General features: G+C 32.4%; 1 protein-coding gene across 1 annotated transcript in view; it reads left to right on the top strand.

Annotated features, from left to right (window-relative positions):
- Nucleotides 1–16416, top strand: part of LOC145280235 (uncharacterized) — a 62206-nt gene extending 45790 nt beyond the window's left edge. The window contains exon 2 of the mRNA XM_080132017.1: nucleotides 15038–16416. Coding sequence (XP_079988143.1) covers nucleotides 15038–15745 — 708 coding nt within the window. The 3' untranslated portion in view covers nucleotides 15746–16416. The remainder of the gene's footprint in view (nucleotides 1–15037) is intronic.
- Nucleotides 16417–16780: the final 364 nt, after the last annotated feature.

Raw genomic sequence — 16780 nt, 5'->3', positions numbered from 1 at the left:
ATATATATATATATATTACATTTTTTGTATTATTTAACTCGTTTTTATTTTCTCATTATTTATTTCCTGTTTTGTAAATTTTCAAATATTTTTCTTTCTCTATGTATATATATGTAAATATAATATATATATATATATATATATATATATATATATATGTATGTGTGTGTATACATATGTGTGTATTATATAGATAACTATTATATATGTATATATATATTATGTTATGCTATATATATTACTTTTATGTTATATATATATTACTTTTATCTTATATATATATATATATATATATATATATATATATATATATATTACTTTTATGTATTATTTACCCCTTTTTATTTGCTAGATATTTATTTCTTTTCCTGTAAATTTTCAAATGCTTTTTTGAAATTATTTAACTCGTTTTTTCAAATCCTTATTTGCACAAAGTGCAAAAACCGCACGTTTCTTTTTCTTTCACATCGCTCAAATATGTTTTTTTTTTGGGGGGGGGAATTTCTATTAATGTTAAAACCTCCTTTCACTACGCTCGTTATTTCATTTTTTCCCCCTTTTTTATTCTTAATTCTTCGGTTACACCCTCTACTACTATTCCTGCATCTTTTTCTTTTTGTTGTTTTTTTTTTCATCTGCGTCGCATTTAAATATTCCTTTTTTGAATATTCTTATTTGTCTTGTCTGTCCTTTTCTCCTTTTCTTCGCCTTTTCACTTTTCTTCTACTTATTATTATTCGTTCCAGTCTTTACGTCTTCAGCTTCTTTGTTTGTATTCTTTTACTTCTTTGAAGTTTTTATAATCAATATTTTTTCTACATCTTATATTCTTTCTTCTTTTTCGTCTTCTTAATATCGTAATTCTCATTTAGCCTTGTCGTCTTTTACGCCCCATGTTTTCATTTCTATTGTCATCTTATAATTCTTTTTTTTCTCTTCCGCTTAGTTTCCTTAGTCTTTTTCCCTATCTTCATTCTCTTCTTTTTGTTTTCATAATTATCGTTTTAATTCTTATTGTCTTCTACTTTCTTCTTCATCGCCTTTTCCTCCTTCATTTTCTTTCAGCTTCGTCATCATCTTTCTCTTCTTTTTTTTATTTCTCTAATCGTCTTCTGCTTTCCGTTCTCTTACTGTTTCTTTGTCGTTTTTCATTTCGTCTTTTTTCGTCCTCTTTTTGATTCGTCTTTATAATCATCTCTTACTTTTCTTATTCTTGTTATTACTTCTTCCTCTGATTCGACTTCTTTTTTCTTACATTTTTCATAATATTCGTGATCATTTCAAATTAAAAAAAAATCTGTCTTCTCTGTGTAACGTAACGTTACGTTACACTTTACATTAGTAATTCATAAGCATATAACATAAGTTTTTTTTTTATTACCGTTATGCTCACACTGCGACACGTCCATCTAGTTTGAGTCACGTTCGCGTTTTTCTTCCGACCGCATTCGGGCACAGCCAGCCCATTCTTATCTTCGTCTTTACACGTCGATTACTATTAGGGAGAGAGAGAACACAGTTATGTGGACTTTTGTAGTGAAGCAAAGGTTGCCTAATCACTAAGCTTCTCAACATATTTGTGTATTTGCTGAGTAATCTTCCGAAAATGACATCTTTTTCCAAAATATTTTGTTTTCGGTAGTTGGGGAAAAATGAAACACAGAAATGTGGAATCTGATAATGAAGCAAGGGTTGTCTAATCACTTAACTGTATCAATATATTTATGCATTAATTTAAAATTATGCTGAGGCTACTTCCAAAAGGACATAATTTTTGTTGCCGATTATGAGGAAGGGAAGAAACCTAGTAGTGTTGAAATTTATGGTGAAGCAATGCTTGCCTAATCATTAACCAACACAATGTATTTATGTATTAATTTGGAAACCCTAATTATCCATTCTCAAAAATGATTTTAATTTTCTTAAAATTATTGTAGCCTTGGTGGGAAGAGAAATTATTTCATATATGTTGTATAATACCTGTCGAGACTATGTTAAATTGTTTTATATATGTATTAAGTTACCCGTACGAGGGAAGATAAACTTATTTAAAATATGTGCTGTACATTACTCGTTCTCGTGAAGGTAAAATTATTACATATACATGCTGTAAATTACCTATCCTAGGGAAGGTACAATTATTTCATACATGTGTAATACCTTTCCTAGGATAGGTAAAACATTCTTTTGCTCTAAATAGCAAATGTTACATGGACGTTAAAAATTCCTCTATCCTAAGAATAACAAATATGTTCAAAACCAACTTCAGTTTTCGCATTGTTTATACGGTCCCAGGCAACGCCGGGTAGCCCTGCTAGTAGTTCGTGAAACAAAACAACCAAGCTAGATGATTTCATTCTCAAAATTTATCGTATTTTGAAGCATGGTCTGTTTTATCTATATTGTTTTTATTTTCTCTTTCTTTATTTTTCGTGTGTTCTTTGACATTCTTCTAATTTTCCGAAATTATTTGGAACCAGTGTCTCTTTAAATTGATCAGCTAGGACATTTTATGATATAGTTTTTAAACATTTTACTCGTTCATTCATTTCGTTTGAATTAGGTGATTCTATTGCTTATATTTTTGTAGTTAGAATTCTTTCTAGAAATACATCGGGTACTTATACAGGGTGACCCCCCCCAAAAAACAAAAAACAAAAGCTAAATGGAGGCCATCTAGATCATATGCTGCAGAACAGAGAAAAAAAGGCCAAATAACCTAGTGTTTTGATGTGATGTTTTGAATATAATAAACTAGTTATAGCCAAAGTTTCATTTCATTCGGACAAAACACTAAGAAGAGACGTGGCCTAATTTGAGTTGGGGCCCGTTTTTTTTGTCACCCTGTATAAGGGATCTTGTCAAAGTTGTCAACATCGTGAGTGAATTTTTTTTTTTCTGTTGAACAAACTGAATAAGATCATGAGACACAGGTTCGTGCCCTTAACGAGTTAGCTATCATCATGTGCCGGCATTTTAATTAAAATGTTTCTTCGTTAATTTCCCTTATATACTAGACTAGCTTGGATGCCAGAGTATTTGGAGGTGTGAGTTGAGCAAAAAAAAAAAATGGTAATAGGCAAGCAGGCTCGAACCTGTACCGCGATGGAGGAAAATTACGCGAAAAAAAAAACGTGACGTCTTTGTCATGGCGTCCATGGCAAAACTGAAAGTGACAAAGGTTTAAAGTCAATGGAAAAGAGGGAATGACTTTCGAAAATATCAGCGAAAAAAAAAAGCGACCCCTCCTTTTAGAAAAGTATCCACTTGAGGGTAAAGGAATCAATGTTTTTAGCCAATTTTTCGATATTTGTTGTCTGAAGGATCAAGCTTCAAAACGACAGTGATTTCGTGAAAATCCGTCGTCTCCGTCGAAAGCTTTAAGCAGACATACATACATGCATGCGAACATACATACATGCGAACATACATACATACATACATACATACATGCATACATACATACATACATACATGCATACATACGTTTAAACAGACAAGTGAGATCTATATAATATACTAGCCTGCGTTCCCGGCTTGCCCGGGTGTTTAGACTTGTGTGTTGAGCAAAAAAAAAAAAAATGGTAGTAGGCAGGCAGGCGCAAACCCTTACTGCGAAGGATGAAAAGAATGTGAAAAAAAGTGATGCCTTTGCTGTTGCGCCCATCGCTAAATTGGAAGTGACGTATATTTTAATAAGGACAAGTCAATCGAAAAAACGGGATGACTTTCGAAAATATCGGCGAAAAAAGCAACTCCTCCCAATAGAAAAGTGTCCAGTTGAGGGTGAAGGAATTAATATTTTAACACATTTTTCATTATTTGCCGTCCGAAAGGTCGAGCTTCAAAACGATACCGAAATCCGTCACCTTTTAGGCAGACATACATACATACACTGCTGGTCAACTATTTAAGACCACTTGGAAATCTTTAAAAAGAAAAATTTTTAAAGGATAGATTTTAAACTCTTCTGACTTGAGTAGGAGAATCAGACAGGTTGTTATGAATGACAGAGGACTTTCTCCTGGTAAAATTACGGCGGTTACAGATGCTGATTGCAATCCAATAACCATCAGACGAAACTTACAACAAAAAGACATGGTAAATAAAAAGCGTAAACATATTCCTAGATTGCTTCCACGTCACAAAGTGGAGTGCTTAAGATTTGGTCGTGAATACCAAACTTGGGACGTTGAGAAGTGGAAGGAAGTCCTGTTTTCTGATGAGAAAAAAATCAATTCAGATGGTCCTCATGGCTTCTAGCGTTATTGGCATAACAAAAATATGCTCCTTGAATTTTTTCAACGTGTCATAGTGTTGGGGGGTCCTTAATCGTATGGGGTGCCTTTTCTTACAGAGGGACGATGGAGCTCCACGTCGTGCAGGGTCGGAAAACAGCAGCTGGTTATGTTAGCATGCTACAAAAAGCATCTTTGATGATGGAGGGTCATCGTTTGTGTAGGGATGGATGGCTATTTCAACAGGGTACTGCTACAATCCCCACTGCAAGACGGTCCTTGAGCTTTTTTTTTTTTTTTTTGCTCAACTCACACCTCCAAACACTCTGGCATCCAAGCTAGTCTAGTATATAAGGGAAATTTTTTATTGCTTAGTTTTCTATTATCTCTTGGAACATTCTGCATTCTCACTGAGAATGCTTGGGGATGAATGACAAGAGAGGTTTATCAAAATGGCAAATAATATTCAACAAAATATGAACTTCGTAAAGCCATCTTCAGAAACTGGAGCAGGATCCCCCGCACATTAATGAAAACTCGTATTTCTAGCATGCCCCAAAAGATTATTTAAGTAAAGAAAAAGACAAAAAAAAAACAGAACGATTGTTCTGGTTATTTTTTTTTTTTTTTACTTAATTAATTTTCTCTATTTGTTCTCTCTATTTGTTATAAGCCTAGTTAAAGTGTTAGAAGGAAAACAACACGGAGACAGAGTAGAAAGATGTATTAACAAGATCATACAGCAAAGTGAGTTTGTTCGTTTACCCAACGAATAAGCTCAGTTTGGTTCTCCGAATTTAGACATCACATTAATACCTTGTCATGCGGTATTTATGGATATGGATCAGTTAATCTGTAGGTAATTTCGCCTCTATTATTCTTTTGCATTATGATCTTTTTATCTTTAATTTATTTCTTAATTTTTTTATTGCTTAGTTTCCTATTATTTATTTATTAATTTTTTATTGCTTAGTTTTATATTTTTTATTTCTTTATTTTTTATTGCTTAGTTTTATATTATTTATTTATTAATTTTTATTGCTTAGTTTTATATTATTTATTTCCCAATTTGTTTATTGCTTAGTTTTTTATTATTTATTTCTTATTTTTTATTGCTTAGTTTTATATTTTTTATTTCTTTATTTTTTATTGCTTAGTTTTATATTATTTATTTCCCAATTTTTTTATTGTTTAGTTTTTTATTATTTATTTATTAATTTTTTATTACTTAGTTTTATATTATTTATTTATTAATTTTTATTGCTTAGTTTTATATTATTTATTTCCCAATTTTTTTTATTGCTTAGTTTTTTATTATTTATTTCTTTTTTTATGTCTTAGTTTTATATTTTTTATTTCTTTATTTTTTATTGCTTAGTTTTATATTATTTATTTCCCAATTTTTTTTATTGCTTAGTTTTTTACTATTTATTTCTTATTTTTTATTGCTTAGTTTTATATTATTTATTTATTAATTTTTTATTGCTTAGTTTTATATTATTTATTTCCCAATTTTTTTTATTGCTTAGTTTTATATTATTTATTTCGTAATTTTTTATTGCTTAGTTTTATATTATTTATTTATTAATTTTTTATTGCTTAGTTTTATATTATTTATTTCCCAATTTTTTTTATTGCTTAGTTTTTTATTATTTATTTCTTATTTTTTATTGCTTAGTTTTATATTATTTATTTCTTTATTTTTTATTGCTTAGTTTTCAATTATTTATTTCCTCATTTATCTATTGCTAAGTTTTCTATTATATATTTCATACTTTTTTATTGCTTAATTTTCTATTATTTATTTCTTAATTGTTTATTACTCAGTTTTCAATTATTTATTTCTGATGTTGTTTGTTGCTTAGTTTTCTATTATTTATTTCTTTGTTTTATTGCTTAGTTTTATATGATACATTTCTTAGCTTTCTATTAATCACTTCTTAATTTTTTATTGCATAGTTTTCTATTATTTATTTCTTCATTTTTTGATTGTTTAGTTTTCTATTATTTTATTATATGGCCTAGTTTTCTATTATTTATTTCTTAATTTTTTATTGCTTAGTTTTCTATTATATATTTCTCATTTTTTTTATTACTTAGTTTTCTATAATTTAATTCCTAATTTTTTTATTGCATAGTTTTCTATTATTTATTTATTTTTTTTTATTACTTAATTTTCTATTATTTTTCTTAATTTTAATTGCTTAGTTTTCTATTATATATTTCTCATTTTTTACTTAGTTTTCTATAATTTAATTCCTAATTTTTTTATAGCTTAGTTTTCTATTATCTTTTTCTTCATTTTTTTATTACTTAGTTTTCTATTATTTTTCTTAATTTTAATTGCTTAGTTTTCTAGTAATTATTTCATAATTTTTTATTGCTTAGTATTCTATTATTTTTTTCTAATTTTTTTATTACTTAGTTTTCTATTATATATTTCTTATTTTTTTATTGCTGAGTTTTCTATTCTTTATTTAGTATTTTTTCATTGCTTAGTTTTCTATTATTTATTTCTTAATTGTTTATTACTTAGTTTTCTATTGTTTGTTTCCTAATATTTTTATTGCTAAGTTTTCTATTATTTATTTCTTAATTTTCTTATTGCTAAGTTTTCTATTATTTATTTCTCAATTTTTTTATTGCTAAGTTTTCTATTATTTATCTCCTAATTTTTTTTTTTTACTTAGTTTTCTATGATTTATTTCTTAATTTTTCTATTTCTTAGTTTTCTATCATGTATGTCTTAATTTTTCTATTTCTTAGTTTTCTATTATTTATTTTTAAATTTTTTTATTGCTTAGTTGTCTATTATTCATTTCCTATTTTTTATTACTTAGTTTTCTATTATATATTTCTTATTTTTTATTACTTAGTTTTCTGTTATTTATTTCTTAATTTTTTATTACTTTGTTTTCTATTATATATTTCCTATTTTTTATTGATTTTTTGCTGTTATTTATTTCTTTTTTGCGCTTAGTTTTCTATTATTTATTTTTTAATTTTTTTTATTGCTTAGTTTTCTATTATTTTTTTCTTAATTTTTTTTTTGCGCTTTCCAACTTCAACATACTTTTTTTAATTATTATCGTTTCATAATTATTCTTTCCCAACACTCAATTTTTCACTATTTATCTGCTTTCTCATATGAATTTTTTGTCTTCTTCTCTATTTCTCTTGCATTTCCTTTTTCTTTCGCGCACTCTTCTTCGTTTTATTCACCTTATTCGATGTTTTCCTTTGCACATTCTCTTTCTGTACGTATTTTCCTTTTCTGGTCTTGTATATTATTTTTTTCTTTTTCCCTAGTTTTACTATTTTCTTGCATTCTCGTTTTCTTCCCTTCTTCTCTGTTCTACTACTACTACTACTACTACTACTACTACTACTACTACTACTACTACTACTACTACTACTACTAATAATAATAATAATAATAATAACTACTGCTGCTGTTTCATCTTTTTTAATCTATGTGTCTTTCTCATTTGCTTTCGTATCTTCTTTTTTTTACATGGGTGTCACCACTTATCAAGGCCCAGAGGCCACTCGAGGATAAGGGTTAATAGGTATACATTAGTCATTGTGATTTTAGCATAGTAAACAGTGGGAATTTTGTAACTTGGATTACTCAGGGGGACGATTCAATTAGCACTTGTTCACATTGGACTTTTTCTTTTTTTTTTTCATAGGTATCAACACATTATCAAGTTCTATTATGTCCTCTTCCTCTTTTCCTCATTCATTTATTTTATTTTTTTTACTTTTCCAGATCGCTGAATTTCCTTCTAATCTTTCTTTCTTTTTCGTTTCTTACTCTTATTTTCCCATTCTCCTCCGTCATCTTCTTCAATTTATTCCTTCTACATATCTTCCTATTTTTTTGTTTTTATATTTTCTATGTTATTTGTGTTTGCCATCTTTTTCTTCTTTTTTCTTCTAAACATTTTCTTCAGCCCTCTCTCGTCTTCCATTCAATTTCTTCTGTTTTATTTCTCCTTTTTTTTCGGGCGGGAGGGATTTGGTTAATTTAAACGGTAAGATCGAAAAACATTAGAAATAGAAGGCAGTAGGTGAATAAAGAAATAATACAAAAAAGAAGAGACAAGCGTGAAGAGTATGATTAGAAGGGAGGGACGAAATGAAACGAGAAAAAGATTGAGAATAAGAAGAGGATGATTCACATCCTCTTCTTATTCTCAGTCTTTTTCTTTTTTTTAAATAGACATACTCTCATGCCCTCTCCCTCTTTTTCTCTCTCTTCCTCTCTCTCTTTCTTAGTTGTCTTTCTTGTCCTTTATAAGTGTTTTCTCCTTCCCCCTCTTCAATACTCATAACCTTTCTCTATTTCTCCTGATCTGCTTTTCATTTCATGTTGTCCCTCCCTTCTAATCATACTCTTCACACTTGTCTTTTCTTCTCTTTGTTTGTATTCTTTCTTTATTCATCTACTGCCTTTTTTTCTAATATTTTTCGATCTTACCTTTTAAATTAACCAGGACAGCCAACGAACAAGCCATCATGTTTGACCGGCTTCCTTCTCCTCATCTCACTTCGTTATTTTTTCTATTTTCTTAAATCAATCCAACCTTTACCCTCACCTCCCCATCCCTCACAAATCCCTCCCCTAAAAAATAAAAAAAAGCATAGCCCACTACATGCATTATCCCTTTCCCATCACTCCCCTTTTCTTGCCATCGCCTAACCAACATCGATCTTTTACCCTTTCCCCATTTATCCCCGTTTCTCACTGCTTCCTCTCCGTCTCAATCGTTATCAATGTCTTGCTCCGTCTAGTTATCAATTTTTAGCCCGAATATTCTATCGCCGACCACCCCAAAGTCGTCCATCAGCCGACGTTCGCTCCTTTTCCCCACATGCATGGTTGCCCATACCATACCGACTCTCCACCCATTCTAACGGTATGCCAGTCTTATCTCCACAAGTAACTCCACCGACCAACGCGCCTCCACTGAGCCTGACCCCTTCCCCAAAGAGTCTTCGTGAACACACACCATCTCTCAGCTCCACACGCTCGATTTCAAGTTTTCTCTATCCTCCCCCATATCTATTTATGACCGAGCCCCTATTCCCTATTTCCATTGCATCCCAATTTCCTTGGTTCCGCAAAATGGCTCAAGTCTCGAGGAATTGCACTGAGAGCATTCCGCCTTTTCTAACTGCGACATAGCCTTGTATATGACTTAATGCCGGCCCCACCAAGTTTGACACCGTCTAAAAAAATCAAATAAAATTAGATATAGAAGACTATCAAATCAAATTAAAAAAAAAAAAACTTACACGCACAGATAAATGTAAAGAGAAATCCTGGATATTCCAGAATTTTGTCTATATAAGCGGATAATCTCCAAAAAAATCTTGCTAGGGTTTTATTAAACTAAATAAAATATATTGAAGAAAAATTGTTTTTAGTCATATTTCTGAAGTTCCTGATTCTCTGAAAACAACAACAACAACAACAACAACAATAACAACAACAACAACAACAACTATCGACTATTTTTATACTATTTAAATAATTCTGACTGCTGCTTTTATCTTTGATTTTATCCCCAAAACGTTATGGCCGCTGTAACTTCTCTCTGCAGGTGCTTCCTGTTGAACTTGGGCAATCCATGGCAATTGTTAATTTTCGTTGTGTCAGCGATGATCAATCTATAATATTAATAAAACTCTAAATGTTTTCTTATTTATTAATCATGTGTGTATATCTATATCTATATATCTATATATTTATATATATCTATATCTATCTATCTATCTATCTATCTATCTATCTATCAATCTATCTATCTCTCTCTCTCTCTCTATATATATATATATATATATATATATATATATATATAAGTGAACTAGTCTCTGTGTGTGTGTCGGTGTGTCTGTATGTATGTCTTTGTACATTTCCCTACGCAATAACTCTGTCAATTGTCAGTCTACAGACTCGAAATTTGATATACAGGGTATGGAGATTTGGAAAAAATCGTTGTAATCGGTTTTCAGCTAGAAATTTGGCTGTTAAGGGGTCAACGTTCAACGATTTGACCTTTGAGAACTCTACCAAACTCTTTTCACAATTTTAGGCCTAAACACTTAAAATTTTAGATATAGGTTCCTTGGACACAGATCTAACTTAATAACTTCATTTGAGCCCAAAACAATAAATGTTAAGAGGTTATAATAGGGGTAAAAGTTAAAAAAATTGACCGCTTTCTTTTTTTGCTCAACATACACCTCCAAACACCCGGGCAACGCCGGGCTGAAATGCTAGTATACTAATAAAACTTTCGAAGAGATGCACCAAATTGAAAAATTCTTTTTTTCCTTGAAAGGTGTGAATCCCTAGATTGTCCTTAACTATGCATGGTTCGTAACGAACAACACCGAGTCATATAACAAGGCTGAAACAAGGGTTGGGGGGTGTTGCGTGTAATTGTCGAAAAAGTTACTTGTCGATGTCAACAAAATTTAACATTAACATACAGTCGCGGTAACATCTTTCTGAATACGGGCAGGACTTGTGGCGCAATAGATAACGCGTCTGACTACGGGTCAGAAGATTCCATGTTCGAATCCTGCAAGTTCGTAATAATTTTAACCATCATTTTATCCAACGTTTACTCATTATCTTTACACTTCACGTATTTTTTGTGTTTTTTTTCCAGTGATTTTGTTTTGGTGCATATGGGAATTTCCAATACTCTGAATTCACAGTGGTAAGACGATGTTGAGTGTACTTGATGTTGAGTGTACTCGCTGTGTGTGCCGATGCGGCTCAGCCGTTAACTTCTAATTATATTCTTAGCATTACCAAGATTAGGAATGTCAACATTCTACATTCAGAAAAACATTACTATAATTGATTATCGTTAGCATTTTATCTGTTGCACTACGTTTAAGAATAGTACAGCGGTTGAGTTAAATAATACACCTTATCAATTAGTATTCTCAGAATTGTTTAGGCAGAATTTTAACCGATTATAATTATTATTTCCAATAATTAATCAATGTTAAACGTCAATAACCACATTAAATTTGGATGATATTGATATTATATTCGGGTAGTAAGTATAAAAATTTAATTTTTTTTTAAAACTATAACTATTGTTTTCTTCATGGAGATTTCATCAAAACTTAGGCGTTTAAGGAGGACGTCATAAAGAACATGCATTGCTTTTCTGGAAGCTGTAACGCCTCCCTCGAGGAGGTGATTAGGACTCTTATTTCTCTGGATTCTCGGTACGTGTCGTCTAGACTCCTCTGGGGCTGTTACATGAAATCTGGCATGCTGAAAGCGATAATCGAAGCGGCAGGCAGCAAACGATTGTAGTCTATCTACAAAAGCTTAATTCTCATAAAATTATGTACAAAATGTTTTTACAATTCTCATTCAGATTTTGTAAGTTCTTTTCAAAGTCTCAACTCTCTTCACAGACAGCGACCGACGGATGGATGAGGTGGGGAGGGGTCACGTCTCTGCTCTACTCTTATCTGAAACTCTCTGCGACTCAACTCTTCTTTTCTGACTAATTTTTGCACGGCAGTCGTATATATAGTAAGGTAAGTGGATGGGGGTGGAAATGCTCCCCAGCCAATAAGATTTCGCCACGAAATCTCCACGAAATCCTAAGCCCCAGGTTTGTGGGTGGGCACCGTTCCCACACCTGAAATTCTCTCACCATTTTCAAGGACAAATGTCAATTCTGACATCCGACCCTGGGTTCATTTAAGGCCAGACAATGTTCTAAGTGAAATTTCCTGTCGTCAACTTTTAGCCGTAAAAATACATTTCTCTGGTGTTCAAACAATATCTATTTTTACATGAAATAAAATATGTATATTTATCTTCTCTATCTTAAATCATTGGGTTATCTGGCGTCACCCGGGAATACAAAGCTACCTCAGCGTAGCTCTAACGCTCCTCAATGGGGGATTACGTTACAAAATTAAGTGTTTTCTCATGGCTCATTCCAATACGTGGCTATTATCCGTCTAATGTCAGTGTCCATCAATTTTGATAGCATCTAAATAGAAAAGTACAACAAATATACTAAGATAAATAACAATACCTAAACAATTTAAAAAAAATTAAATTCAAAGGCACAGATAAATATAGAAAATCCAATAATTTTATCTTGATAAATCAATAATATCACAAAACTTATAAATGTGCTTTTTTTTAAAATTAAAAACACATATCGATGAAAAAAATGTTTCCTATTTCGTAAATTTTCTGATCTCCTGAAAAAATACACCTGCTGACAATATATAATTGAAATAATTCAGACAGCTGCTCCCATCTTGGGGTTTCGTCACATCGTTTCTACCGATAAGATTTTCGATTGCATCTTGAGTTCAATAAGCTCCATTTATCATACGACATATCAACATTTTTGGGGTCTTTTCATGCTGAAACATTAGTTGTGATACGGTAGGTAGAAATTGAATGTCATTAATGCTTCAGTGGAGCTTTTTGGTTATATTTTCCTATGCAAATTGGTTCATTTTAGGAATCTTAAAGATTTATTGCACCAACTTCCTTGACGATCTCTTTTGATGTAACGTTGTGCACCTTGATTTTAACGGCGTCGGTACATTTTAACGGACCGAACACGAAGTAAAAAAAAAAACAAACAAACAAAAGAAAACAACTTTACGCTCTTTCTTTTCTGTTTTAAAAACAAAAGCCTTTATATATGATATTTCCAACAACACATTCTGTCTAAATATGTAACGAGTTTTTTTCTCCTTCTCTGGACACGTGTGACTTTTTGTCCCTGCTGTGACGCAACCTACATGTATCGAACACGTGCTTCTCTTGTCACGTCTCAAACACCACTCATTCGAACACCATGCTTCTCCGGGCATACGACCGTATGTATCTTCTCTGACAACACAGCGCAGCCGGCTTGGTCATTTCTATTTTTTATACTACTGCTGCTGCTTCTCGCGTCAGAGGTTCTGTTACATTATCTTATTTTCCCAATAATGTTCCAGTCGGATTTCCTCAAAGTCATCGCACTCTGTCTATATACATGTGTATATATATATATATATATATATATATATATATATATATATATATATATATATATATATATATATATATATATATATATATATATATATATATATATTAAACCCACGTGCGCAGATTGTTATGTTAAAATCATAAGATCATTATCGACCGTCTTGAACACGCTTCTAAACTTTATTTCTCGCCGCGGTTAAGGTTAGCCGAGCGGTTTGTTCCTTGCTAACAGAGCCAGAGATGGCTTCGAGTTCGAGTTCGAATCACCCGACCGACGGTAATCGTGATCGCTGCACTGATGATTCCTGAAAATATAAAACACTATTGCGCTGGCATTCGATCCCGAAACCCGTGCAATACGAAACATAAGATACATGTAGGGGCTATCAGATTTCAAGTTGGCAGAATAAAATAACATTTTTTCTTTTGTTTGAGGGCAGTGACAGACTATCTCGTGCATGTGATGGCGTTCTCAGTGGCGGCGAGGACAAAAGGAGAATTACTACGGCGGCGGCAGAGGCGAGGGTGAAAGAATAAAACGCTGATAGTTAAGAAGAATCCCGAATCTGACCCTTTTTTTTCTCTTCGTTTATCTGTTTTCAGAAGAAGCAAACGTTTCGTCGAAAACAAACACAACTTGTACGTCAAACGAATTTACGTGACTAAAATAGGGATTAATTTCCGGGTAAAATCTATTGACAATCTTTTATGAATATATATGTATTGGTTATTCACATTTAAGCTCTCGTTTTAGTCTGTTCTTTTAACTTAACTCTGTTTTCTCATTTCTGTTTTACTATTAACTCTTTTCTATTTTTTTCGTTCGTTTCCTTTTCTTTTTCCTCACACTTATTCATAATGCGATGGCCGCTGAAGAGAAAACTCTTCAATTTCTGTGTAACAGTTTCAATACGAAAAAAACAAAAGACATATGCCAACGTTTGTTAAAGATCTTAAGTTATGAATAGTAAGGCCGAGTAGAACAACTTTCCATAATTAGCTTTTCAATTGCATATACGTTCCTATTTACTTGACTCCCCATGAGGGCAGAGATAAACACAAGGATGGTTTTTAATGTGGGGAGAATCCAGCTCTTCAAAAAGGGGCACTCTGGATAGGAACAAAGATAACAATTCTCTCCGCCATGACAGAGCTCTCCTTCATTGACCAAGGACAGAAAAGTTGAAGTGTAGCATAAGAACAGATACTACACTGTGATCCTGGCCCGAAGATAATAAAAACTAATTCGTTAATAATAACGAAAACATAAATATGAATTGTTACCAATAAACACGCTATACACGTTTTTAATATAACCTTTAAGCATTAATATCACTGAAGAAAAGGACATTTGTTCATTGTTTCAGCATTTACCGTAAATACCCATTAGATTCTCAATGTTATTGTTTTGGGATAATGACTATTCATATTAAAATTTTTAACGTGTTTCTCAAACGAATGAAATTATCTGATTTATAGCAAAGTAATCTTGTTTACAGAAACTAGTAATAGCGAAAAAAGAATGAAATACGTACGGTGCTTTGAGGAAATAGGTAACCTCTGACGAAAATTCCTAGTGAAATTGATGTCAATGATAACTCTGAAATGTCTCCAACGTCATGTGCGAATGACAGAAATTAGAGGTAATGTTATTTATACAGGCTGACCCCCCCCCAAAAAAAAAACTGGCCCCGTGTACACTTTATGTGATATCTCAATTATTTATTCACCGATTGCCCTTATTTTACAGGACATGGTAGAATCAACAACCGTGAGTACACCAAGACCCCAGTTGGAGCTGGGACTAAGAATACACTGTGTAATAATTTACTACAAGACAGACTCGTTTAAGAAAACCCAGGACGGTTTCCTGCGTCAGTTCGAATGTGAAAAGGCTCCACCAAAAATCAGAATTCAGAATTGGGTGGACCACTTCCAGAAGTATGGGACCGAAGAGAACCTCCACGCTGCGAGAGAGAACCGTCCAAGCAACTCGGGACGTCCCAAGAAGCGAACAGCCGAGCTGGTCGAAAGAGTGAGAGAGTCTCTCCAGCAGAGTCCGAAACGCTCTGTGCGTAAGCGAATTCAGTCCCGCGGTATGTCCCGTGAGATTTGGGGGAGAGTGCTGGTGAACCATATCAGAGCTTACCCATACAGAATACAGACGCTGCAGACCCTTACAGCCTTGGACAAGAAGCAGAAGAGGGTTATGGCAGTCAAGATGCTCGAGAAGATCGAGGAGACACTAAGTTTCCTTAACCTCCTTTGGACCTCCGATGAAGCCCACTCCCATCTTGATGGAAAGGCGAACTTCAAGACAAATGTCTTCTGGAGGACCTCCAGACCAAATGAAGTAGCCACCAAGCACCTGCACTCTCCTAAGGAAACCCAGAACCATCACAGAACTCAAGGAAACCATCCGAAAGAAGATGAGAGCCATTACCAATTCAGTATGTAAGAACGTCATGGACAACTTCGTGCTGCGCCTCAAGAAATGCACGGAGCTAAATGGAGGTCATCTAAAACATATGTTGTAGAACGGAGAAAAAAAGGCCGAACACCCTAGTGTTTTGATATGATGTTTTGAATATAATAAACTAGTTATGACCAAAGTTTCATTTCATCCAGACAAAACCCTAAGAAACGGGGCCTAATTGGAGTTGGGGCCCGTTTTTTTTGGTCACGCATTTTCAAGCTATAATAGTCAACGAAATAGGGAACACCCACTTCAGTTTATTATTATTTTGCGGTGATTTACGAACGTCTTAAATATTAAGAATGTAAGAAGTTTGAGGAAAGAAACTTATACGGTTCAAAGCTATTTAGCATCGAAAGACTTTTTTCCAGTGAAAGGTGTGATTTTGCTAATGCTCGGGTTTGTCGAAAGAGCAAAAGGGACACACAATTTTGGTGAGAGGACAGGTGCTACATCTTGGTTTATAAAATTATAACGTTTGTTTTAAGTCTTTTAATAAAATCATATTTTACTTTAAAATCCCCTGCTTATACAGCTAATGTAACATGTTGAGCAAAATGGGTCTACTAATATAAAATACTGTTAGATAGCATGTAGTCTAATGTGGTCTATAACAACCATGTACAAAACGAAATATACAAAAATAATTTAAATGTGCTGGTCGAAACGGATGCGTAAAATTGATTTTCAATAGAAAATAAATATTTTCTTTGGTCTCGTTTTAGCTGGGGCGAAAAAATACTGTATACCAGCCATTCTAATTCTTTTTTTTATATATATACAAGAATAATTCTGAATATTGCTATAATATGTTGCATTTACTCTATACATAAAAAAACTGATTTTTAATTTTTCTTAATATATATTCTTATGTAATATTACAGAATATCAATTAATAAACACTGGTGATACATATATATATATATATATATATATATATATAATATATATATTATATATATACACACTCTTTATTTGGTGTTACACAAACAGTAATATGTTGATACACAGTCATGA

Source organism: Euprymna scolopes, chromosome 7 (genome assembly GCF_053919585.1).
Source record: "Euprymna scolopes isolate OS-2025 chromosome 7, ASM5391958v1, whole genome shotgun sequence".
NCBI classification, from domain to species: Eukaryota; Metazoa; Mollusca; class Cephalopoda; order Sepiida; family Sepiolidae; genus Euprymna; species Euprymna scolopes.
The sequence above is the reverse complement of the archived record's forward strand: the minus strand, read 5'-3'. Positions and strand labels throughout refer to the sequence as shown.